This window comes from Geotrypetes seraphini, chromosome 11 (genome assembly GCF_902459505.1).
Source record: "Geotrypetes seraphini chromosome 11, aGeoSer1.1, whole genome shotgun sequence".
Lineage (NCBI taxonomy): Eukaryota > Metazoa > Chordata > Amphibia > Gymnophiona > Dermophiidae > Geotrypetes > Geotrypetes seraphini.
The window spans coordinates 115,798,010-115,823,561 of record NC_047094.1 but is presented as its reverse complement, the minus strand read 5'-3'; the positions used below and the strand labels follow the sequence as shown (position 1 = coordinate 115,823,561).

The 25,552-nt window shown below is 45.2% G+C and overlaps 1 protein-coding gene across 6 annotated transcripts in view; it reads left to right on the top strand.

The window, feature by feature from the left end:
* TPX2 (TPX2 microtubule nucleation factor) overlaps positions 1-25,552 on the top strand; it is a 221,505-nt gene that overhangs the window by 156,546 nt on the left and 39,407 nt on the right. For all 6 annotated transcript variants that reach the window (XM_033962526.1, XM_033962525.1, XM_033962529.1 and 3 more), the window contains one exon: positions 8,726-8,837. In XM_033962526.1, coding sequence (XP_033818417.1) covers positions 8,726-8,837 — 112 coding nt within the window. The remainder of the gene's footprint in view (positions 1-8,725; positions 8,838-25,552) is intronic.

The window sequence follows — 25,552 nt, the reverse complement described above, 5'->3', positions numbered from 1 at the left end:
GTCAAAACTTTATATAGGGGCCCGATGGCTCGGCTTTTGGTCAATGATTTTACAACAGCCACTTTTTCAATTGGCAGGGGAACGAGACATGGATGTCCTTTATCCCCACTCCTTTTTCTGCTTTATTTGGAGCCGTTTTTACGTACCATATTTAAAGACCCAGACATAGTGGGAGTTGCTTTTTCGAATCGGATGGTTAAAGCATTGGCTTTCGTGGATGATTTGGTTTTTACTTTGACTCAGCCACAGCAGTGTTCCATCACTCATCTGTAGCATTCATTAGAGGAGTTTCAATTTTACTCAGGTTTTACGCTTAATTATAAAAAATCTACAGTTTTGGCTATTCCCTCTACTATACAAGATACCTGGGTGGGTGATTTTCCGTTTGCTTGGGCCCGGTTCTCCCTCAAGTATCTTGGAGTGTGGTTACCTCATGACCTTTCCACTTTATATGCTTGCAATGTGGCCTCGTTATTAGGGGATACATTGAATTGCTTCAAACTTGGCAAGTTTTTCCCCTATCGGTGGCGGGCCGAGTAGCCTTGGACAATATGGTGCTGTTTCCAAAATGGCTATACCGATTTCAGGTACTTCCCCTCTTATTGTCTCATACCCATCGGGTCCAACTAACTAGAGGGCTGCAGCAATTTCTTTGGGGAGGCAAAAGACCGCGTATGACTTTTAATAGGCTTTGCCTTTCCAGAGAACGGGGGCGATATGGATTATTGAATATTCAGTGGTATGCGAAGGCATGTCAAATGAGACATATTACTGATTGGTTTCGGGGTACCTCTTATTTTTCTGCCACCGACATAGAAATGTCCTTGTTATCCCCTTATCATATAAGTTATTTATTACATGCGACAGTCCCGGTCCTCCATCTTGTGGTGGCACGATATCCTATTTTTGCCCCTGCTAGGCGAATGTGGCGCTGGGTGTGCCGTTGTCTGCAAATATCCCCTAAAATCTCTCCCTTTTTCCCACTTCAAGGGAATGGGGACTTTTTGCTGGGTATACAATCTCTATCTTTTAAGAGATGGGCCGATTTGGGGTTACATTATATTTTTCAGAAGTATGCAGAAGAAGGTAGACTTGCTTCTTTTGCTTCTTTACATCGTATATTTAGACTTTCTGATATTGATACTTTTGCATACTTTCAAGCCCGTCATTATGTCCGATCTTTGCCTACTTGCCATTTAACGGACATCTGCCATGAGACTCTCTCTTAAATGTTCAGTTTGTCTGCACAACAACTGATTCATCTTCATCTTCATCAAGTGGGCATTCGTGACAGTCAACCTGGCCCCAACGTTGATGTTTTAGAATTAACCTGGGCTGAGGATCTACAGTGTGTTATTACCTCCCATCAGATGCAGCAAGTTGTAAAAAATTTGAGAACGGTATCCTCTTAACATTTAGCATTTGGAAATGCAGTTAAAGCTTATTTTATGCCTCTACATATCGCCCATACGAGCTTACCGGATGGGCATCACTCAGCTTCATCAATGTCCTAAATGTACACATGCGCACGCATCCTTGGGACATATGTTTTGGTCTTGCCCTTGTATTCTTCACTTCTGGAATCGTTTGGGATCCTATATTACCTCTCTCTGGGGTTGGTGGTGGATCCCGACCCCCAGAGCATTATTTGGATTCTATGACATTGCTTCTCCTAAACCTAAAGGCCTTTCAGCTTTTGTGGCACGAGCAATGCTGCTAGGCAAGAAGGCTATACTAACTCAATGGCTGACCAGTAATGCCCCAACTTATAGTCAATGGAGATCACTAATGATCATACATGCTTCATTGGAACATAGATATTGACACGGGACCAGGCCACAGATTTACTTTGATTTGGGAGCGATTTTGGTTTACCCTTACTCTTATGGCCCAGAGTAGACTTTTGAATTCGTAATCTGCTTTTTCTTATTTCAATGTGCTCAGGGATCTTTGTGTGTGGGTTTTCTTTAGGGGGGATGGAGGTTAGGAGGGAGGGTTTGTATCAGTGCACAATTGTAAGTATCCTGTTGTATTTTGTTACAGATGTTTTTTTATGCACTTTGAAAATTAATAAACATATTTTACCATAAATGTTAATTCTTGTACAATCCCTCTGGAGGCTGAACATTAGGGTCTTGCATCCTTTCGAGGCTTGGCTGCAGGGCTAAAAATCAAATTTTGTCTCCTCCCTCTGAGGATACCTCCCTGGATACTTCTAATGATTTTCAGTTTGTTCCTGCAGGGATTTTCAGTTTGTTCCTGCTTGTGATTTATTTTTCAATTTCTAATCTTAATTTGTTCTGTACTGCAGGTATTGCCCAAGTGCTGTGGATTCACTCTGTGGGAGTGATTCTTCTTAATTAAATATTGTCTGCTTCTGGAGGGTGCTCTGTTAGCTGAAACTTTAGTAAGCCCTCTAGACAACCTGCAGATTGGATCGGGTCTCCAGAATCGGGAGCCATCTTACCCCGGGTTTGTCCGTTAAGGGGTAGAACGCAGGCTGCTTAGTTCCGTGGAGGTATGCCGGGATCAGAACCGGACCGCCTATCTTCCCTAATTTCCCTGAAGGGGTCCTGGTGGTCATTATCTGAGGTGACAGGGAAGGTGAGGCAGTCAGAAGACCTGAAATCCAGTTTTCTCAGTTCCTGAGGTACTGATCTCCTTTGCTTGCACTGTGTATTGCTGGCTTGCCATTGATCAGTATTACAGCACATGTCTCTCTAGTGTCTGTGTGCCAAGTTTGGCGATTTTGGAGGGGTGCTAAAATCAGGGATTTGGGTGATTTCCTTGCATGCCCTGGTCCCGTCCGTCTCCCCCCCCCCCCCCCCCCCCCCCACACACACCTGTAAAATTGCCATTTTTCCGGGCACCCTATGATTTTCCCGGGCCGTTTTAGGGCAAAATCAGCACCTACAGTGGCCATCTTGGATTTTCATAAGTTTTTAAACGTGTATTTTTTGGACTTAGAAGCTTCTTTTTTGCTCCAAACTTCACTTAGAGCCTCCTCAGGACAGGATGGCATGTATTCATGTCATAAATGTGGCAAATGGCTGACATATTCGCAGCCGTGCATCACGTGCATCGTGGCCTGTGAGGGGTGTGAACTAGTGCTGCCCGATTCACGATTTGAATCGGTTCACCAATTCACTTCAGGTGAATCGATTCGAATTGATTTAAAACAAACAAAAAAAATCAGCTTCCCAATTCGGCTGACCCTTGCCCCCTAAAGCAGGAGCGGCAGCGCTGCTCTTGCTGGCTGGCCACTGTCACACCTGCTTTAGAGGGCGAGAGGGAGGGTCAGTCGGAAAGTGCTGGTGTCCGGCTCCCCCCCCCCCCCCCCCCGGCATACGGTTCTCCCCCTGGCATCCGGCTTCCCCCCTGGCCTTCCGCTTCCCCCCCTGGCCTCCCCGCACCGTTTACCTTATAGGAGCAGCCTGCAGAGAAGATCGCGGTGCTAGCGATCTTTGCAATCTGCTTTAGAACTGTTTCCTCTGCCGCGATCCTGCCTCTGATGTCAGAGGAGGGGCGGGACCACGGCGAGGAAACAGCTCCGAAGCAGTTTGCAAAGATCGCTAGCACTGTGATCTTCTCTGCAGGCTGCTCCTTTAAGGTAAACGGTGGGAGGAGGCCAGGGGGGAAGCCGGACACCAGTGGGAGGCCAATGGAAACACACAGGCCTTCCGGGGAGGTGAGCAGTCCTTTAGGGGGGTTGGGGTGGGACAGGCCTTCAGGGGGGACAGGCAGGCCTTTGGGGGGTGCAAGGCTTAAAGGGGGGGCAGGCCTTCAGGGATGGTGGCACAGACCTTCAGGGGTGGGATGCAGGCTTTTAAGGGGGGGGGAGACAGGCCTTCAAGGGGGACAGCCCTTCAGGGGAGGGGGGCCCTGGTGTAGAAGTACACGGAGGAAGGGGAGGGGGGTTCAAAGAGACGTGCATATGCCGGACTGGGAGGGAAGAAATAATGGGTCTAAAAATAGAGGAGAGGGAGAGAGATGATGGACAATGGATTTAGGGAGGGAAGAAACAGAAAGGGAGAGAAGTTGGATACAAGGGATGGTGTGAAGGGGGGACAGAGATACTGGATAAGAGGGTAGTTGGGAAGAGAAAGGGAGAGATGGTAGACCCTGGGGTGATAGGGAAGGAGGGAGAGATGCTTGATGAAAGGGTAGTTGAGAAAAGATAACAGACTTCTTCCCGTCTTCCCTTTGGGAAATCTGGACAGAGCCAGCAAGTTGCAAGCTACGGTGTGCAGGTTACTAGATCTGGTGGCCATAGAGCCTGTTCCAAAGAGAGACTTGGGCCAAAAAAAGACTCCAAAGATTGCAGACCTCTTCTGGACTTGAAGGCAGTGAACACCTTCCTGCGAGTAATGCATTTCTGGATGGAAATGGTGCGTTCTGTTGTGGCAGCAGTGGCGCCTGTGGAAAGTTTGGCTTCCTTGGATCTCACAGAAGCATTCCTCCACATCCCGATTTTTCCAGATCACAGGAGGTTCCCTGAGATTTCACATACTCGAGAGACACTTCCAGTTTGCGGCGCTGCCCTTCAGGTTGGTGTCAGCGCCCTTATCCTTCACCAAAGTCATGGTGGTGGTAGCGTCCCATCTGTGCTCGCTGGGTGTGCTGATATATCCATACCTCGATGACTGGCTGATCAGAGCTCCCTCGCTGGAGGAAGGCCGCAAGGCAGTTCTCCAGGTGGTGCATTTGCTGGAGAGTCTCGGCTGGGTGATCAATCTCAAGAAGAGCCTTCTTGAGCCGATGCAGGACTTGGAGTACCTGGAAGTCCAGTTCACACGGGCTGGAACCAGGTGTTCCTGCCGGAATCCAGGAAGCTCAAGCTCCAGAGTACCATTTGGGACATGTTAGCGGTTCCAACCCTGATGGCCTAGCAGTATCTGCAGGTCTTGGGGCTCATGGTGGCGACCATAGATATGATTACATGTCAAGAGCTTACCTCCATCCTCTCCAGTTGTCAATTCTGACTCAGTGGAATCCTCAGCAAGATGCCCAGGGGGGTGAATTTGCCTTGGTTGGTGGCAGCAGTGCGCAGCAATATGCTGTGGTGGTTGAACCCAGATACTCTGAACGAGGAGTCCCTTGCTGAGCTTGGAGGCTCAGAAGCTCTTTGCCTGGACGGAGAGGCATCTGATGGCCTTGTCTGCAGCTCATGTGGCCGGAGTAGACAATGTACAGGCAGACTTCCTAAGTCGTCAGATTCTTGACCTGGGAAAGTGGTCCCTGTCCAGACTAGCGTTCGAATGCATAGTGCACCGGTGGGTTCGTCCCACCTTAATCTGATGGCATCCTCAGGGAACCAGAAGTCAGACAGGTTCTTCAGCCGCCGGTATGAGGTCAGCAGCGAAGGGCTCAACGCTCTGGTTCAACCTTGGCCCGAAGGGGAACTTCTGTATGTCTTTCCCTCGTGGCATATGATAAGGGTGCGTTCTGCGCCGGGTGGCCTCTCACGACGGTCCAGTAATCCTAGTGGCCCTGGACTGGCCCAGAAGACCTTGGTACACATATCTAGTGCGGTTGAACTTGGAAAGGGGTCTGCGCCTTCCTTGCCATCGGAGGCTGCTCATGCAGGCCCCAATAGCACTTCAAGATCCCAACCGGTTTGGTCTTACGGCCTGATGCTTGAACACGCGGCCTTGACAGCTAGGGGCTACTCTTCTGCAGTCGTTACTACACTCTTTCAGAGCAAGAGGAAATTAACTGTGTCGGCCTATGCGAAAGCCTGGAGATGTTTTCAGGCTTGATGTGCAGGGGTTCAAGTGGACCCTTTGGCACTGTCAATGGTACATGCTCTGGACTTCCTGCAGGCTGGCCTCTGGAAGAGTCTTGCGGTTTCTTCTCTCTGTGTCCAGATTGTGGGACTGTCATGTTTGGGTCCCTCTTCTCTCAGGGGTTCTATGGCGTATCACCCGGACGTTGTCCACTTCTTCCTGAGGCCTCCCTTGTGACTGCCCTGTCCCATGTGGAACCTGAATCTGGTTCTTCGATATCTGGCTCATCCACCCTATGAACCTCTGGATCAGATCTCTCTGAAAGATCTTACATATCCTCGTTACGGTCAGTTCTGCATGGAGAGTGTCAGAGTTTCAGGTTCTGTCGTACAGAGATCTTTTTCTTCGCATCACAGAGTCTGCAGTGGTTTTTTTTTTTTTTTTTTTTTAATAAATAATTTTTATTCTTTTTAAATTCTTACATCAAGTGAAATACATGTATTACATTCAATTATGAAAAAACACTTGAAATTATCAATAAATGTTCTTACATTGTAAATTAAAGAAACCCTTTATCAAAATTTTATATCATACTATTATTACAATATTTTTCCCTCCCTACCCCCTCTATATGTTCTATACATGTGTTATGATATCTGATCAGTAGAATAATTTGTCAATGGTCCCCATATTTTATTAAATTTTTTAATATAACCTTGTTGTAATGCCATTACTTTTTCCATTTTATATATATGACAAATTGAATTCCACCAGAAAGTGTAATTTAATTTAGTGTAATCTTTCCAGTTCTGAGTAATTTGCTGAATGGCGACCCCTGTTAAAATTAATAAAAGTTTATTATTGTTAGCTGATATCGGACTCTGTGTTCTCATTGTTGTTCCAAATAATATTGTATCATATGATAGTCCAACATGATTTTCTAATAATTTATTAATTTGGGGCCAAATTAATTTCCAAAAGGAATTAATACAGGGACAAAAGAATAATAAATGATCTAATGTCCCCACTTCTATCTTACAATGCCAGCATCTATTAGATCTACTACTATCTAATTTCTGTAATCTCGTAGGGGTCCATAAAACTCTATGTAATAAAAACATCCATGTTTGACTCATAGATGCTGACCTTGTAGTATGTATTCTCCAGGACCAAAATTTTTGCCATTGAGATGCAGAAATTGTCTGTCCTATCTCAATACTCCAAATGTCCCTAAGTCCTGTTCTCTTTTTTTTGTTTGAAAATTCATATATAATCTTATACCATTTTGCAGCTTGGTGTCCTAGAAAATCTGCTTGAAAACAAAGGATTGGCAAACTATATTGAGTATTAAGATTCTTCCATTCAGGGAACCCTTCCTGAATAGCCTGCTTCAATTGCATCCATTTAAAATATTGTGTTTTGTCTAATCCAAATTTTTGTTGCAATTGTGAAAAACTAAGCAGTGATCCATTTATTATTACATCTTTTAAAGTACGTATGCCTGCAGTGGTTTTGAGAATACTGCCTTCCTATTTCCCGAAAGTGGTTTCCTCATTCCATGTCAACCAGGAAGTTCAGCTACCTGCCTTTGTTCCATCAAGATCCAAGTCTAAGGACTGTATTTTGCAGTCTTTAGATGTGCAACATCTCTTGAAGGCCATGAATGACTTCCGTCTCTCGGACCATCTTTTAGATTTGGCAGGCCCCGCTTGCCATGGTTGACCTGCATCCAAGGCTACCATTTTGAGATGGATACATGTGGCCATTTTCGCTGCCTATGTGTCAGCCGGGAAGAAGCCTCCACTTGGGGTGAAGGCTCACTCTACCAGAGAAGTGGCTTCCTCATGGGCAGAATCTCATGTGGTTTCGCCTGAGGAGATTTGTAGGGTGGCCACTTGGGCCTCTTCATACCTTTATCAAGTTTTACCAACTTGATGTGGCGACTAAACGTGATACAGATTTTGGTGCTTCCATTCTAGCGGCGGGCTCATCAGGCCCCCCCCCCCCCCTGAGAGTTGGAACTGCTTTGATATGTCCCTAGTGTTCAGCCTCCATAGGGATTGTACAAGAACGAAAGATTAGGTTTCTTACCTCTATTAATCTTTTTTCTTGTAAATCTCCTCTGGAGGCTTAACACCTGCCCGCCTATTTTGTCCGATTCACAGGTCGTCTATTCAGTAACTGGTAAGCTGGATTTTCTGTCTTTGACCAGCCTCACTAAGAATCACAAGTGTCCTTTTATTTATGGTTAGGGGGGGTCCCTGGGTGGTGCTCCTTCTGGTCTTCAGGCTGTGTCTCCTTTAGCGAAAAGTTTCTGTTTTGCAGTTTATAAATGTTCAAGTTTATTGTTTGACAAATTTTGGCCTTATTGGCATTTGTTGGTTATATGTTTGTTTATCATGAGCTGAATTGACTTGTAGCGGGGAGTCACCGCACCCCTCTCTCTCTTGTGTTCCCTGTTTCTGCTAGATCTACCTGGTTTTGCTACCAACTGAGAAACATGGGAAGTATCCAGGGAGGTATCCTCAAAGGGAGGAGACAAAATTTGATTTTGAACCCTGAAGCCAAGGTTGGAAAGGATGCAAGTCCCTAGTGTTCAGCCTCCAGAGTAGATTTACAAGAAAAAGGATTAGCAGAGGTAAGAAGCCTAATCTTTTGATAGCACCAATCCCAGTACAAGTCCCCTGGGGCACTACATTATTTTCCCTTTCTTCATTGAGAAAATGTCCATTTAAACCTGCCCTTTATTTTCTCTCCAATACAGCAGAACATTGCTTCCTATCCCATGGCTCTCTAATTTTCTCAGAACTACAATTCTCAGCATGCTCTGGATCAACTCTGTCCTGCAAATCTGAATCCAGTTGACAGCCTTAAACAGCTTGAAAATAGCTATTAGGTTTAGTTACTTGTGCTGATTCTGTGTTGGAATTTGAATATTTTTTGAGTGTTCTTGCCTCCTCCCCAGAACTCCCCAGGTCTGACTAAATGTTTTTTCCTAGATTAAAGAAGAGTTGAAACAGCAGAAGGAAGCAGCTTGTTTCAAGGCTCGTCCAAACACAGTTACTCACCAGGAGCCCTTTGTGCCAAGTAAAGAGAATCAGACACTGGCAGGTGAGGGGTTCATCCTTGTGCACTGAGGATCTGTCTCCAAGGGCTTCTGCCCAGGACGGAAGAGTTAGGACAACTGTTGTAGTGGGAAATTTCAGTCATTTAGCATGTAGATAGCTAAGTGACTGGTGTGCATTAGGATCGCTTAGTCACTTACCTGTTTTGTGCAAAGGTGGTGGACCTCACGCATTGCCTAAATAAGATTTTAGACAGTGCTGAGGAGGAGCCTGCTGTCTTGGTGCATGTGGGTTCCAAAGAGATAGGGAAATGTGTTAGGGAAGTTCTGGAAGCCAAATTTAGGCTCTTTTGTAGGAAGCTAACATATAGAATTTCCTGTGTACTATTTTAATAAGTGCTCCCCATTTCACGCGCAGGACCCAAGAGACAGGCAGAGCTCTGTAACCTTAATGTGTGAATGAGGTGATAGTGCAGGGAGGAGGGTTTTAGATATGTCAGGGGCAATATTCTTAGGAAGGGGTTCCTATTCCACAAGTGGGTTCCACAACGATGGCCTCCACCTTAATCATGGTAGAACCAGGCTGCTGGCATCATAGAGCAGCTTTTAAACTAGAAACTGGAGGAAGGCCGACAGTCATTCAAAAGTACATGGTTCGGAACAAGATGTCTTTAAAAGATATCACCAAAACAGGGAAGTTTGGACATCCCGTTGGTGAAAGTGCAAGAGACCATAGTAGACCATGTGTTCTTAAATGCAGAGCAGATAGATTTTAAAGATTGCAAGTTATCCATGTCAACTGCAGAGAAAGTTGTAAATAGAAATGACAAACATTGTTTTAAAATATCTGTATGCAAATGCTAGAAGCCTAAGAAACAAAATGGGAGAGTTAGAATATATTGCAGTAAATGAAAAGATAGATCTAATAGGCATTTCTGAGACTTGGAAGGAAGATATAGCAGGGTAGAAATTATATCATGGTGATAATGGTATTTTTAATTATTTCTATAGTGCTACTAGATGCACACAGCGCTGCACAGAATCACAAATAATAAGAAAACAGTCCCTGCTCGAAAGAGCTTACAATCTAAACAGGCGAGACAGACAAACAGAATGATACGGATACAGTCAAGGAGAACGGTCAATCAGCGGGCTCGGTTGGAGGGCAGAGGAGTAGGGTTAAGGATTGAAAGCTATATCAAAAAGATCGGTTTTCAATCTGCTTTTAAACAAGGGAAGGGGCTTTACGGACAAACTCGGGTAATTTATTCCAGGCATAGGGGGTAGTTAGATGAAAGGAACAAAGTCAGGAATTGGCAGTGGAAGAGATCAAATTGGTGGAGATGTAGCATTATATGCTAATGAGAGTCTTGCATCAAATAGGCTAAAAATTCAAGAGGAACAAAAACACACTCTGGAGTCCCTGTGGGTTGACATTCCATGTGTAAAGGGGAAAAGGATAGTGAATGGAGGGTACTACCATCTGCCTGACCAGGATGAACAGACAGACACAGAAATGTTATCCGAAATTAAGGAGGCTAACAAACTGGATAACATTATTCTGTTACATCCCTTCTGGAATCCATACTAAAGGTGTTTCACCTCTACCTGCGAACCAAATCTTGCAGAAATCCAGACTTTTCTCTACACTGCTCCTTCCACTTAACAGAGGAACGTAGAGCCCCCTGTAGTTTTTCATTTCTACAAGTCAGCCGTGCAGAAGTCTTTCTGATCTGCTCTGCTACTTTTTTTATTTTTTTGCTAAAGTTCATTATTTTTTCAGTGGCTTTGGTGCCTTGAGACCCCTTTGGAGGGATTATCTGCTTGGGAAAGGACTCAGTTCCATAGAACCTGACTGCTGCTCAATATGGCAAGCTTTGGGTGGATTTGTGGAGCCAGTCTATGTGCCACTTTTGGAGTTTGAGGTCCGTCCCCCTCAGTGTGCGCTTACCCCTTGACCTTGTCAGTGGTTTACGCACAGATTGTTTGTGCCCTTGGGGTATCAGGGCACAGACTGCATTTTCCCGCCTCGGTCATGTGAGGAGGTTCTGTGGGGATGGAGGTCTCAGTCGGGGTCTGTACAACTGGCAGCTGGCAGCCTGAAGATTTTCAGTTAAAAGCAAAATTTAAGGCAGAAGTTTCTTTCCCTTCGGCTGCACTGACAGGCAGACATTTTAGAGACTGCAAGTACAGTCCCATTGCTTCTTATGGGAGAATTGGGGGGGGGGGGTCTGAAAAAGTTGTTTTCAAAACTTTCTGGAGATAGGAGTTGGGTCTCCTCACCCCCCCCCCCAAACCCTAAATCACCGTTTTGACCTTTAGTTCAGTCTCCACGAGGCATTTTAGATGCAAATTTCCTGGCGGCAGCCATCTTGGATTTTTAGCAATCTATTTTTGAACTTTATTTTTCTACCTCACAACTCCTTGATTTTGATTAAAATTGCCAGGGATGGATTTCTCCACCACCATAGACTTAAATTCATGTGTGGATTGCTCCGCTTTGCTGGTGGAGGAATGTCCATGTATTGTGTGGCACAGCACACGAGGGACGGGAGTTTCGGGCCTCACTTCCTCTGGGTCCTCCAGGGCTAGGGAGCCTGTATGGATCTGGAATATGGACAGAAAATCTCACACAGTGCCTGTTTTTGGTGGTGACACGAAGCGCTTTGATTGAGAGGGGGCAGATGTTGGACTGCGGGAGGTGCAGACTGAAGAGTCAGAAGGGGAGAGACCCTGAGGAAGAACAGAGATGCAAGATCAGAAACCCTAAGTGCGCATGTGCACGTACGATGCCGTGATCCCTGCCGCAGTGATGTGTGCCTCCGTGGCCATATTATATTTGTAGCGCATGTGGCGGCTTGAGGTGCTTGCGCCAGCTTGCTGTGCGTGCGCCGGCTTGCAGCATGTTGTGGCCAGTCAGGCACAGTGCCTGCCATGGTCCCAGTGAAGGCAGACGGGAAAGTGAATAAGAAACCCAGGAAGGGAATGTACAAGATCTGACCTGGCCCTGTTCACAGTGATTTCCCGGCTGTCCACCAGGGGGAGCCAGAAATAACTAAGAAATCTCTAGGCCACAGGTGTCAAAGTCGGTCCTCGAGGGCCAGAATCCAGTCGGGTTTTCAGGATTTCCCCAATGAATCTGCATGAGATCTATTTGCATGCACTGCTTTCAATGCATATTCATTGGGGAAATCCAGAAAACCCGACTGGATTCCGGCCCTCGAGGAGGGACTTTGACACCCCTGCTCTAGGCAGTCAGTATTCAGGGGAGCTCTAGAGCTGCCCAGTTCCATGCTGACTCAGTCAGATTAGGGTGTGCCCCTGCATTAGAGCTGGCAGACAGGCAGGTTAGGGAGAAAGTTAAGGTATTTCTTCCCTGAGGACCTCCCTGGGCCAAGCAGGAGCGATGGAAGTGGAAGAGGCTGGTGAGGCACTGTATCTGTCCTTGCCTGATGAGGAAATACCTATGGAATTTCAAGCACAACTGCCGGAGGAGTTGGTGAACTTACCTGAACCGATGGAAGTAGGCTTAACCACCAGATGCAAGCATTAGGCTGGAAACTGTGAGTTTGGTTTGTGAACTGTTTTTGCACTCTGTCTTTATTTGACATTTAAGAAGCTGAAAGTGCCTTTCTGTTTTGGGGGAGAGGTTTGCTATCACCCAGGGAGGGAATTTTAAAAGCTGTTTGAAAAGCTTTTTCAAGGCAAACCTAGGGCACTCTCCGTGTCCCAGCAGTACTATAAAAGCTGCTGGAGGCTTCAGTTTGGAAACTGAATTGTATACAACAGAGAAGAGAACTATATTTTTCTTTCCATTACAACCTGCTTGGGAGCAGGCTGTGCAGGCACTAAGGGCAGGAAGCTCTGAAGAGAGTAATACCTCAAGTGCATTATTGACTGAGTCTGAAAGAAAGAGAAAAGTGGAACTTTTTCTGAACTGTTTATTTTTCTTTCTTTTGAGTTTTTGACTTTGATTGAATTTTTGCATTGGACACTATTTTCTTTGTTTGAGTCATCCTGACTTCTATGTTTTTGGAAAGTAAAATTTAAATATTTTCATTCAAACAACAATGGTGTGGTGTTGACTTTTGTTCCTGTTTTTTGTGTCAGTCCACTCCTGCAGGGTGACTCCAGACCGGGTCACACACTGGTGTTCTTCTTTTGCTTAGCCACTGGGTGTGCTGTAGAGTCCCGGTCTTGGGCTACAGTGTGGCTACAATGTACAGTGATTTGAGCCGCAGTGGCGGTTTGTCTACTGATAGCTGGTGCCTAGACCAACGGCAGGAGGGTGTCATGCGGGTGCTGCGAGGTGTCCCATGCTGGTAAAAATTCTGCTACTGCTTAAGAAAGTGGAGGGGGAGAGGAAAGGGGGCTGCTTTGGAGGGAGGGGTGTGCTGGGGGGCAGACAGCAATCATGCTTTGCTCTGGGGGGGAAGACAGAAGGGGGCCACAGAGAGACAGGCAGGCACGGGACCAGGGAGAGAGACAGAAAGAAAGTAGACAGGCAGGAAGCCAGGGAGAGAGACAGTAAGAAAGACAGACAGGGGGCCAGAGAGACAGACAGAAAGAAAGACAGACAGCTGTCAAGTAGAGACAAAGAAAAAAAGACAAGACAGCGACCAAGGAGAGAGAGAAAGAAAGACAGACAGGGGGCAGGGAGAGACACAGAAAGAATGACAGACAGACAGCGGCCAGAAAGACAGACAGCAGCCAAGGAGAGAGAGAGAGAGACAGAAAGACAGACAGACAGAAAGCAGCCAAGGAGACAGAGAGAGACAGGAAGAAAGACAGACAGAAAGCGGCCAAGGAGAGAGACAGAAAGAAAGCCAGACAGATACATCTATTATCCCAGGACAAGCAGGCAGGTATTCTCACATATGGGTGACGTCATCCGACGGAGCCCCGATGCGGACACCTCACAAGCAGACTTGCTTGAAGAAACTAGAAGTTTCGAGTCGCCCGCGCGAGTGCCTTCCTGCCCAGCACAGGGCACGTCTCCTCAGTTCTTAGTTTTCCGCGGAGCCGAGAAGTCTGTCTTTGACTCTTTGCGTTCAACTTTGTTCTCTTTTGCCTTCTCTCAACCGCGGTTGGTTTATTTTTCTCATGAATCACTGTTTTATTTAAGTTTTATTTAGTTTTATTAGTAAAAAAAAATTTTTTTCAACTTCCGTACGTTCTCCGGGACGGTCCGCTCTGCCGCAGCTCCCGGGCTTCGATCTTGCAGCGGCAGTTTTTTGGCCTATGTCCCGGCATTCTACAGGCTTTAAGAAGTGTAGCAAGTGTCGGCGCGCAATCTCTCTCATGGACCCTCATAGACGCTGCCTCAAGTGCCTTGGGCCTAAACATCATCCTACATCGTGCCTGCCTTGCCAAACACTTCAGCCTCGTGCTTTCAAGCGTTGTTTCATCCTGGTGGATAAGCTCTTCGAGATGGAGTCTTCGACTGATCCCTCGGCTTCGATGGTGTCTTCGGCCTCGACTTCCCTCGAGCCTCCTTCTGGCACCTCCTGCTTCCACCTCGAGCCTCATCAAACCTTCATCGTTTGCAGCGGCTCTTGCTTCGACATCGTCTGCTGTATCTTCCCCTGTTTCCTCAGGTCAGATAGCTCAGCAGTAGGTTCCACCGGTGGTGATTAAAGTGTCTAAGACTACTAAGTCGAAGCACACTCGCACTGCCTCAAAGGAACCTTCAGCCAAGGCAGGTGGTATAACCAGCCAGGCATTGTGCCTGCCAAGGTTCCAGCCAAGACACATAGTAAAACCCGGTAAGGAGTGTATAAAGGTTGTCCTAGAGTGGATCTGAATGATTTTCAGGCTGGCCACCAGGGGGAGCCTGAAATCACCAAGAACCTACTAGATCAGCAGTATTCAGGTCACCACAAGAGGAGCCCAAGAGTTAACTTGTTGCCTGCTGAGTCAGCTAGGATAGGGCGTGCCCCTAGGATACATAAACCAGCAGCAGAGAGCAAACAGACAGGCAGGCTAGGGAGAAGGTTCCAACCTTTTCTCCCTGAGATCCTCCCTGGGCCAAACAGGAGCGAACCAGCCTCACCTATGGAGGTGCAGGAGGCTGGAGACATTCTGGATGAAGCAGTATCAGAGCTTGAATTCCGATGGAATTGGACTACCTGCCAGAAGAAATGAGCCCTTGTGAAGAAGCCATAGAGGTTAGTTTATGCACTAGCTGCAAGCACTAATCCTGATACTGTGTGAGTGTGTTTTTGAGCTCTGTTTGTTTGAAGAGACTGTTTGCTTTTGCGCTGTTTTGATTTTGGAGCTAGTTGCTTTAAGCTCAGTGTTTTGTTTTTCCAAAGCTGGAAGTGTCTTTCAGTAGGGAGAGGTTTGCAGTTACCTGGGAGGGAATTTTGTAGGCTATGTATTAGCTAAATTAAAGCAAACCTGAGGCAATCTCCTTTGCCTGGCAGTATAATGAAGGGCTCTTTCACAAAAGTAAATGAATGTCATAAATCAATGTAGGCAGTGCTGCTTTAGTTCCAGGAGATGTGTGTTTCATAAAACGGAGGAAAAAGCCTCAGGCAAATGCCCTCCCACCACCACAATGGTGGAAAAAGGTGGCAGTTCTTTATAAGTGGTTTTGAACTCTCACTGCATTTGTTTTACTTTTCACGGAATAGACAGCTTAGTCAGCATTCTTACTGAACAACCACTTCCGGGTTTTTGACGTCACCTCCCGGGAGCTTTTTAACCCCGTACAGTCTTGATGTAGCCATCTTTTTGATCAGAGGAGACGGTTTGTGCGTCCCGGTTTAAAGGTATGTCTAAGTGGCTTCTTTAAATATGTTTTGAAGTTATGCATAAGTCCAGATTTTGATTTAATCTTCTTTTTCTGGCCCTAGTTGATCGGATTTTTGCACCCTGAGGCAGCAAGTTGGTGAAACGCTGGCCATCGTCGGTGTACCGATCAGAGATAAGTTGAATAATTTTTTCATCTATCGATTGCATAGACAGCCCTGCTTACAGTTTATTTAACAGGGAGTGCAATGGAGGTTTTCTGCCAATGAAGATTACCACCCTACCACCTTTTTCCACCATTGTGGTGGTGGGAGGGCATTTGCCTGAGGCTTTTTCCTCTGTTTTATGAAACACACATCTCCTGGAACTAAAGCACCACTGCCTACATTGATTTATGACATTCATTTACTTTTGTGAAAGTGTAAATTAGAATATTATTGTTTTTCACACATCCGAGTTTCTATTACTTAGTATAATGAAGGGCTGCCAGAGGCTTTATTTTTGAGCACTGTGTATAGTGAGGCCAGTGCCCTGAACTCTATTTTCGTTGATTAACTGTACAAACCTGCTTGGGGAGCAGGCTGCATTAACCTCTGAAGTGAGCCAATCCTCAGGGGAGGATAAATGGAGGAAAATAGGAAGAAAGCAGTTGGTACTTTATTTTGCTGAACTGTTTTGTTCGCTTTCTTTTGAGTTTGGACTTATGAAAGTTTTGTTATCTCCTTACCTTCTTTGTTTGGACTCATAATACCCTGACTTTTATGCTTGGCAAATAATAAAAGTGAAGCATTTTCATTTCAACCTTTTTGGGAGGATTTTTGACTTTATTTTCTGATTGGGGTGTCAGTCCAGGCCTGCAGGGTGACTCCAGGCCGTGTCACACGCTAGTGCTATTCGTTCTTGTAACCACTGGTGGTGCTGTAGAGTCCCGGTCGGACCACAGTACTGGTTACAATGGTCGGTTTCAGACGCGGATCCCACCTTGCCGGCTTCTTTTCAGACCATTTTAGAGAATCAGTTTCTTCAGTACCTTACCATTATGGGTCCTAAACTGCTTCCTATTATCCTGCCTGGGCATTCAGCAGCCTTCCGTGAGGTTGAGCCGCCTATGCCCCAGTTGGAACCACACTCTTTGCAGGGAGCAGAGTCTCTGCGAGTGTCTGGTCTGCCATCCAAGCATGAAAAGCAAGGAGTGGATTCTTTGCGAGTGCATCGACAGGATTCCTCACACTCTCAGCAAGGAGCAGAGTCTTTGCAAGTGCATCGAGGTTCCTCTTCCAAGCCTCTGAAGCTTCGATCTACAGCCTCTAATCCTATACATACATTGGCATCGGCTGCTTCCATTTCCAAGGCGAAGTCTCCTCGTTTCTCGAAATCTGGTTCTAGACACAATTCTCACCCTCATTCGAGATCTTCATCGAGGCATTCTTCCAAGCATTATTCTTTGCAGGATAAACCATCTTCCTCGAAGCCTCACTCTACTCCTATCTCGACTAGACCTCCGACTCCTCGTTCGAGGTCTCCAATGCCGGATCTCGAGGATATTCCAGCCTCGATTGCCTCGCCCAAGTCAACGGGTTCCTATGACAATTTTTTCCCTGCCGAAGCTTCTTCTTCAACGCATGCTGTCTCGACGTCCTCGAGTCCTTCTCAAGACAAGGCATCACAGGATCAGCTCTCTTTCTCTTCTTTCCTCCGACAGATGGCTGTAGAGTTGGACGTCAAATTGGACACAGGCTCCAAATATTCTAAGGAATATCTCGAAGTCATGCATCTTCCTCAGCCTCCAGCAGAGTCTCTCAAGCTTCTACTTCATAAGCTTATGGACCAGACTTTTGCTCGATGCATGGAGACTCCCTTTTCCATACTGGCAGTTCCAGTAAAATTGGACTCAGGGTATAAAACTGTGCATCGCAAGGGATTTGACAACTCGGTTATCTCCTCAATCCCTGCTTTTTGAATCTTCCTTGAAAAGATCCCATCCTTCCACGGTTTATGCTACAGTCCCACCTGGAAGGGAAGGGAAAACTATGGACAAATTTGGACGTCACATGTACCAACATGCTATGATGTCCTCTAAAGTCCTCAATTATAATTTTTATTTAATTACTTATTTTGAGTTTCTTCTTTCCCTTCTGCCGAAGTTTTTGACCTATATGGATAGCCACATGCATTTTGAGTTTCAAGAAGTCATTGCTTCTTTTTTTCAGTTATGTCTCCATCTCCTGCAATCATCTTACGATGCCTTTGAGTTATCTGCCCGAGCGGCTGCTTGCTCTGTGGCCATGCGTCGTCTTGCCTGGCTTCATACCATTGACATGGACCCTAATCTTCAAGACTGCTTGGCTAATGTTCCTTGTCAAGGCAACAACCTCTTTGACGAGTCAATCGAGGCAGCCACTAAAAAATTATCTGACCATGCAAACCCTAAACCAAGGCCAGCTCCTGCCAAGCCTGCATGCTCTGCTGTCATCTATCAAAGGCGTTTTGCTCCAAAGCCGGCTCCTTATACTTGACCTCCTTGAAAAAACAGCCACCTCAGAAGCAACAGAAATCCCAACCTTCTGCTGCACCTAAGGCTTCTCAGCCTTTTTGACTGTTTACACCAGAGCATAACCTCCACCGTTCTGTCTCTGTCTCCTTTTCCCCCATAGGAGGTCGTCTCCATCATTTTTACAACCGATGGACACTAATTACATCCGACCTCTGGGTGCTTAGCATCATCAGGGAAGGTTTCTCTCTTCATTTCACTCAGGTTCCACCAGACCTTCCTCCAAGAGAGTATCCTTCCAACCCCTCCCAGACCACCCTTCTTCTTCAGCAAGCTCAAGCTCTGTTTCGTCTCCATGCCATCGAACCAGTTCCCTTGGAACAGCAGAATAGGGGGTTTTACTACCGTTACTTCCTTGTTCTGAAGAAGACGGGCGATCTGCGACCCATTTTGGATCTCAGGGCTCTCAACAAATTTCTAGTCAGAGAAAAGTTTTGAATGTTGTCCCTGGTATCCCTTTAACCCCTCCTCGAGCAGAACGACTGGTTATGCTCTCTGAATCTCAAGGAGGCCTACACTCATATTCCCATCCATCCGGCCTCCCGTCAATATCTCAGATTTCGGGTGGGGAATGTGCATTACCAATACAGAGTTCTACCCTTCGGCCTGGCCAGTGGACACAGGTTTGCGATCCTCTTTCTCGACACATCTCAGTCACTCCTTTGAAGAAGTCTCTCCACTGGTGGATGCTCTCTTCCAATCTTTCCAGAGACTTGCTTTTGCAAACTCCCCTCATCAGAAGGTCTTCACGATAGACTCATCAACCTACGCTTGGGGCGCTCATCTCGATGGTCTCCGTACTCAAGGCCTCTGGACCAGTACGGATCGTCAGTGTCATATCAATCAGTTGGAACTCAGAGCGATCCTCAAAGCTCTCCATACTTTTCAACATCTCCTTCACGACACAGTAGTTCTCGTCCGCACGGACAACCAGGTTGCCATGTATTATGTCAACAAACAGGGAGAGACAGGATCTGCCTCCCTTTGTCAAGAAGCTCTGGAGGTTTGGGACTGGGCAAGCCGTCACAACACCTTCCTCAAAGCTGTCTACATTCAAGGAGCTCGGAATTGCTTGGCGGACAACTTGAGTCGTCTCTTGCAACCTCACGAATGGACTCTCCATTCCTCATCTCTTCATCACATTTTCTCACAGTGGGGAACTCCTCAGATAGACCTCTTTGCAGCTCCCCACAACTACAAACTGCCTCGGTTCTGCTCCAGGATATACTCTCCTCATCGCCTCGAGGCAGATGCTTTTCTTCTGGAATGGACAAATCTTTTCCTCTACGCATTTCCTCCATTTTCTCTTATTCTCAAGACTCTGGTCAAATTGAAGAACGATCATGTCACCATGATTCTAATCGCTCCTCGGTGGCCGAGACAACCATGGTACTCCCTTCTACCTCAACTCAGCAGCAGGGAGCCATACCTTCTACCAGTTTTTCCTTCTCTGCTTACACAGAGTCAAGGATCTCTGCTTCATCCCAATCTGCAGTCTCTACACCTGACAGCCTGGTACCTCTCAACGTAACTCATCTTCAGTTTTCTAAATCTGTTAGGGACATTTTAGAAACTTCTAGAAAGCTTACAACTAGACAATGCTATCAACAGAAATGGACTGGATTTTCTACATGGTGTTTTACTCATCATAAGGAGCCTCAACATTCCTCCTTATCTTCTGTTTTGGACTATCTTTTGCACTTATCCACCTCTGGCCTCAAGTCTACATCCATACAAGTCCATCTTAGTGAAATTGCGGCTTTTCATCAGCCTATTGAAGGGAAACCCCTCTCTGCTCATCCGGTGGTTTCCAGATTCATGAAAGGACTTTTCAATGTCAAACCTCCTCTCAAACCACCTCCTGTGGTTTGGGACCTCAATGTTGTCCTTTCTCAATTCATGAAGCCTCCCTTTGAACCAATTAATAAGGCTCATTTGAAGTATCTCACTTGGAAAGTGGTATTTCTCATTGCCCTCACTTCTGCTCAACAAGTCAGTGAGCTACAAGCTTTAATTACTGATCCACCATTCACTGTGTTCCATCATGACAAGGTGGTTCTTCGTACTCATCCGAAATTCCTACCTAAAGTAGTCTCAGAATTTCATCTCAACCAATCCATCGTACTTCCAGTGTTTTTTCCAAAGCTTCATTCTCACCCTGGAGAATCAGCTCTTCATACTTTGGACTGTAAACGTGCTTTGGCCTTCTACTTGGAACACACCAAACCACATAGAACTGCTCCTCAACTTTTTGTCTCCTTTGATCCAAATAAGTTGGGACATCCAATTTCTAAACGCACCATTTCCAACTGGATGGCGGCTTGTATCTCTTTCTGCTATGCCCAGGCTGGATTACCCCTTCACAGTAAAGTCACAGCCCATAAAGTCAGAGCAATGGCAGCTTCTGTAGCTTTCCTCAGATCTACACCTATTGAGGAAATTTGCAAGGCTGCTACTTGGTCATCGGTTCATTCCTTCACTTCTCACTATTGTTTGGATACTTTCTCCAGACGAGATGGACAGTTTGGCCAAACAGTATTACAAAATTTATTCTCCTAAGTTGCCAACACTCCCACCATCCCATTCTGGTTAGCTTGGAGGTCACCCATATGTGAGAATACCTGCCTGCTTGTCCTGGGATAAAGCACAGTTACTTACCGTAACAGGTGTTATCCAGGGACAGCAGGCAGCTATTCTCACAACCCACCCACCTCCCCTGGTTGGCTTCTCTGCTAGCTATCTGAACTGAGAAGACGCACCCTGTGCTGGGCGGGAAGGCACTCGCGCTTGCGCTGTGCGGGTGACTCGAAACTTCTAGTTTCTTCAAGCAAGTCTGCTTGTGAGGCGTCCGAATCGGGGCTCCTTCGGATGACGTCACCCATATGTGAGAATAGCTGCCTGCTGTCCCTGGATAACACCTGTTACGGTAAGTAACTGTGCTTTCTAGCACCCGTCAATGTAACGGGCTTAAAGACTAGTTAGTAATAAAAAGGGTCTTTGAAGTGGCGAAGAGTCCTTAACACTGGGAGAGAACCCCCTTCTTCCAAAAGAGAGTTTTCAAGAAGGACTACTGTGGACATAAGATATTCTCACCCAGAGATAAAAAGGAGGCAGTGACCTGTGGACTGGAAAAGCACCTTGTCAGAATCCTGGGAAACTGGGACTCTCCGGGAGATCCTTGAGGGGATGAATGCTGGCTGTGGCCTAATCCTTAGTAAGCCTACAATAGAGAAAATATTTAATCACATTGCATGCTCATTTGAGTGTTCAGTCTTCACTGAATTTTTATGCTAGTAGGGTCAGACAGCAGAAATATTTGTGTACGTTGCAGATTTTGTCTAACTGCTTGTAAGCAGATCTACAACTCTGTAATCAATATTACAGCAAATCTTAAGAAGCACCGGCAAAAATGTTCACCCAGCTGCTCATGAAGAGATAGCAAGCTGCTGTTCATCAGATGCACCAGAATCCCTGTCAAAGAAAGAGCAAATTGTGGCTGCTTTATGGAGCAGTAAAGAGAACATCATTATATCACAGAAAAGAGACAATGATCTTATCACAAATTTTGTTATTGGGGACATGCAAGCCTTCTCAGTGGTCAAGTCACCAGAATTCATTCAGTTGGTCACTGGTCTTCAACCAGGCAAAACTGTATTGACTCATAAGGCTCTTACTGAACATGTTGAGGGCCAGTTTCATAAGATGACAGGCAACGTTCTCAATAAGCTGTCAGTTGTGACTGAAGTCTGCACAACAGCTGACACATGGACCTCCCACAACAGAAGCTTTTTTTGGAGTTACTGTACACTGGATCGAGATCAGCACATAGAACGAAAGTCTGCAGCATTGGCATGTTCACGCTTGTGAACATGCTTTTGACCTGATTGTATCCACACTCGAAGATCCACTCTAAATTTCATATTATTGGCAAAGTTCTCTGCACAGTTACAATGGATCAAACTTTAAGGCATTCTCAGAGACAGAAACAACGGTCGTAGAACCAACACAAGTTGTGTTCTCACAAATCGATAACAGAGAGGTGACCTTCACAAACATTGCAGACATCGTAGACAACCAAACAGATGCAGAAGCAACAGAGTATGCACTTCCATCTCACGATAGTTGTAGTACCCACACAATGAACTTGATTGCTGTGTCTGATTCAGAAGGGGCCAATGAAGATGCAAATTACAAGAAGTTAAACAGTAGAACCTTGGCGAAATGCAGTGCCCTCTAGAACAAATGCAGTTAAAGTCCATAGGCAGCCAAAATAGTGTATGATACTTCGGAAACCACATGCCAAATGTTACTAGATAGAATTCATTCTATTATGCTGTTGGCAAGGTATATTCTATTATGGAGAAGAAGTCTGAAATTGTGCTTAGTAAACATCTGTGAGAAGCTTTCCCTATCAGCTTTTCGTTCAAATGAAGTAACTTTCATGGCAGAGTATATTAAGATGATGAAACCGATTGCTATGGCACTGGACACAATGCAGACTGAAGACCAGTATTTCATGGGAGTTCTTCTACCAACGATTTCTTCCCTTCATGCACATCTTATCTCCATCAGGCCTTTGCTCAAATTTGCCAACCCACTTATTGATGCTCTAATGAAATTATTAAGCGCTTTGATCCATCCTCAATTCAAGCTGTGCTGGATCCAGTCAGATGCTGCCAGAGCTCATGCCAAATACTAGTTGTTGTAAGCAATGCAGGCTCAGTCTGACGTTGCCAACACAACTCCTAGTGCAGCACCAGCTCCCAGTGAAGATGCCAGCTTCTTCTGTTTTATGAATCAAATAGAGGACAGCGCAGTCAGAACAAGACCTCCTCTTGAATGATGCTGGACGTGATATATCTAGTCTCCAGCACTATCCAACTGTGAAAGAAGTGTTTATTTTGAAGAATACAAGCCTTGCATCAAGCGCACCAGTGGAGAGACTCTTAAGCATCAATGGACAGATTCTTACACCACGCAGGAACAGTTTAACCGACAAGCATTTTGAAATGCTTTTAATGCTCAGAGCCAATAAGAAACTCATTTGAAACTTGTTTTAATATTCCTATAGTTATAATTAATAAACAAAGTAAGTAACTATTAACTAGTGCAAAAAACAATGCACCCACACTTGGCCCACTCTGCTCTAGGACTCAACTATCATAACTATAAAGGACCAAGTACGCAGCTTAGGAATACTCCTCGACTCCAACTTAACACTTTCCAATCACATCTCTCAGGTGATCTCCTCATTCCACTACCTAAGACAACTATGAAAAATAAATAATTATTTCTCTGAATCAAACTTCACCCAACTTCTAAATGCCTTCATTCTATCCTGCATGGACTACTGCAATATGCTGTTTAACAGCCTCACATCAAAGAATATACAGCGTCTCCAACTTGTACAAAATGCAGCAATCGGACTCCTGAAGAATCCTTGCACCTACGACCATGTCTCTTAGGCTCTCGAGTCTGCTCACTGGCTACCCATAGCTAAATGCTGCATCTTTAAAGGCTTGATACTAGTGCACAAATCCTTGGACAACATTGCAACTAAACTCCTCAATACGTGCCAAACAGGCCACTCCGCTCCCAGGAGGAAATATGCCTCAACACAGCTCCTGGTCGTGCCCTCCTTCTACAAAACGCCAGAAGACGATCTTACTCCCAATTTTTACCAAGCTATTGGAATCAACTACCCCCACAGATCAAATCCATCAAAGGACTCCTGAATTTTAGGAAAACAATAAAAACCTATCTCTTCACCTAATCCCTTGTCTAGTGCTATATGAGGAACCTTACTCTTAAGTACAATCAAGAAGGAATGTATATTGGGACTAGATGATCCTCTGTATCAAATTCAGATGAACATATTGTTAGTAAATACATCAACTGTATTCTATGTATGTTAATCTGTAACCTGTTTTGAGGTTATTGGGAAGAACAGGATAGAAAACAAATTAAATAAATTTGGTACATCCCGCTTGTCTAGAATGACACATCTATTGCACTGGAAAAAGAGATCATGTCCTTACCTTGATAATATTGTTTCCAGTAGATATGTGTTTCATTCTAGACTCCCACCCTGTCCTTCCTGCGCCTGTGCACTGTCTCATTCTGTTTATGCTTCTCCAAGTGATTTATTGGATGCCAGTCTGCCCTTTGGGCCCTGATGAATACAGTATAATATGTTTAGCATCTATAGGGATGCTTCTGTTGGCTCCCTTTGGGCCCTGATGAATACAGTATAATATGTTTAGCATCTATAGGGATGCTTCTGTTGGCTGTTTCTCGTTGGTTCAGTGTTCAAGTGTTAATTTATTTAAGCAGAACAGTTGATTTCTTTTTTTAAATTAAATTTCCCATTTTTGTCCCTAGTTCACATGTCCTTGGAGCTCTTCAATGCTTGAGTATTAACTGCAGGTGGCAGTAGAGCTAGGGACAGAGAAAAAAAAATTCAGAATGTATTCCTTCTATGGCTCTCGGCCATGAGGAGGTAACCCACTTGTCTAGGATGACGCACTTATCAACTGGAAAAGATATTATCAAAGTTAGGACAGAATCTCTTTACATAGATATACAGTATATATTTTGTAGACCGCTTTTAAACTTTGTACTAGGAGGTATATAAAGCCAATAAATCAAATTTCTCCTGAGTTGCCTTTACAACCAACAACAGATCTGGGGTGCATCCCTCTACTCGAGTCATCACAAATGTAGGTAATTGCTTACCTGTAATGGTGGTTTTCTACAGACAACAGAATCAGCAGACATAAACCTGCCTGCAGACCCCTCTTGAATTGAATCCTCTGATGGCTACCCAATGAAAAGAGGGAGATAAAAATATGAGAAGCCTTGCACATGGCAAAGATAACTACTTGGGATTCTCCTAACATCACGACTAGTAGAGGAATAGCCTAAAGGTTAGTGCAGCGACATGAGAAACTTGAGAACTGGGTTTGGTCCCCACTATAGGTCCTTTTGACTTTGCCCCAAGTACAAAATAAGTACCTATGTAAACTGCTTTGATTGTAACCACAGAAGGACAGAATATCAAGCCCCATCCCCTATCACAAGTGTGCTTAATTGATTCTTCTGTCTACAGAGAACTCCCATTATAGGTAAGCAACTAAGCTACCTAGACTGGTCTGGGAAGAAATTCACAGGTAAGATCAAATTTCACCATAGAACAGTATTCTTATACAATAACCTCTGGAATCTACACCATAGAGTCATTTACCTTTTGTAGCCTGAAAACTGTAGGGAACTTGAAACAAACTTTTAGCCCCTCTCATCTGTGGTCATCTCCTGTAACTTACCCTTGGATATCCAGTTACGTTTCCTACAGCTTGAGCTGTAGGGTCTATCTTTTCTGCTCATGCTTTATTTTTTTTATTAAAGTTCTAATCAGGTGATTTATTCTTGGCGCAGGTCTTGCTGTGGTGCTGTGGTTCA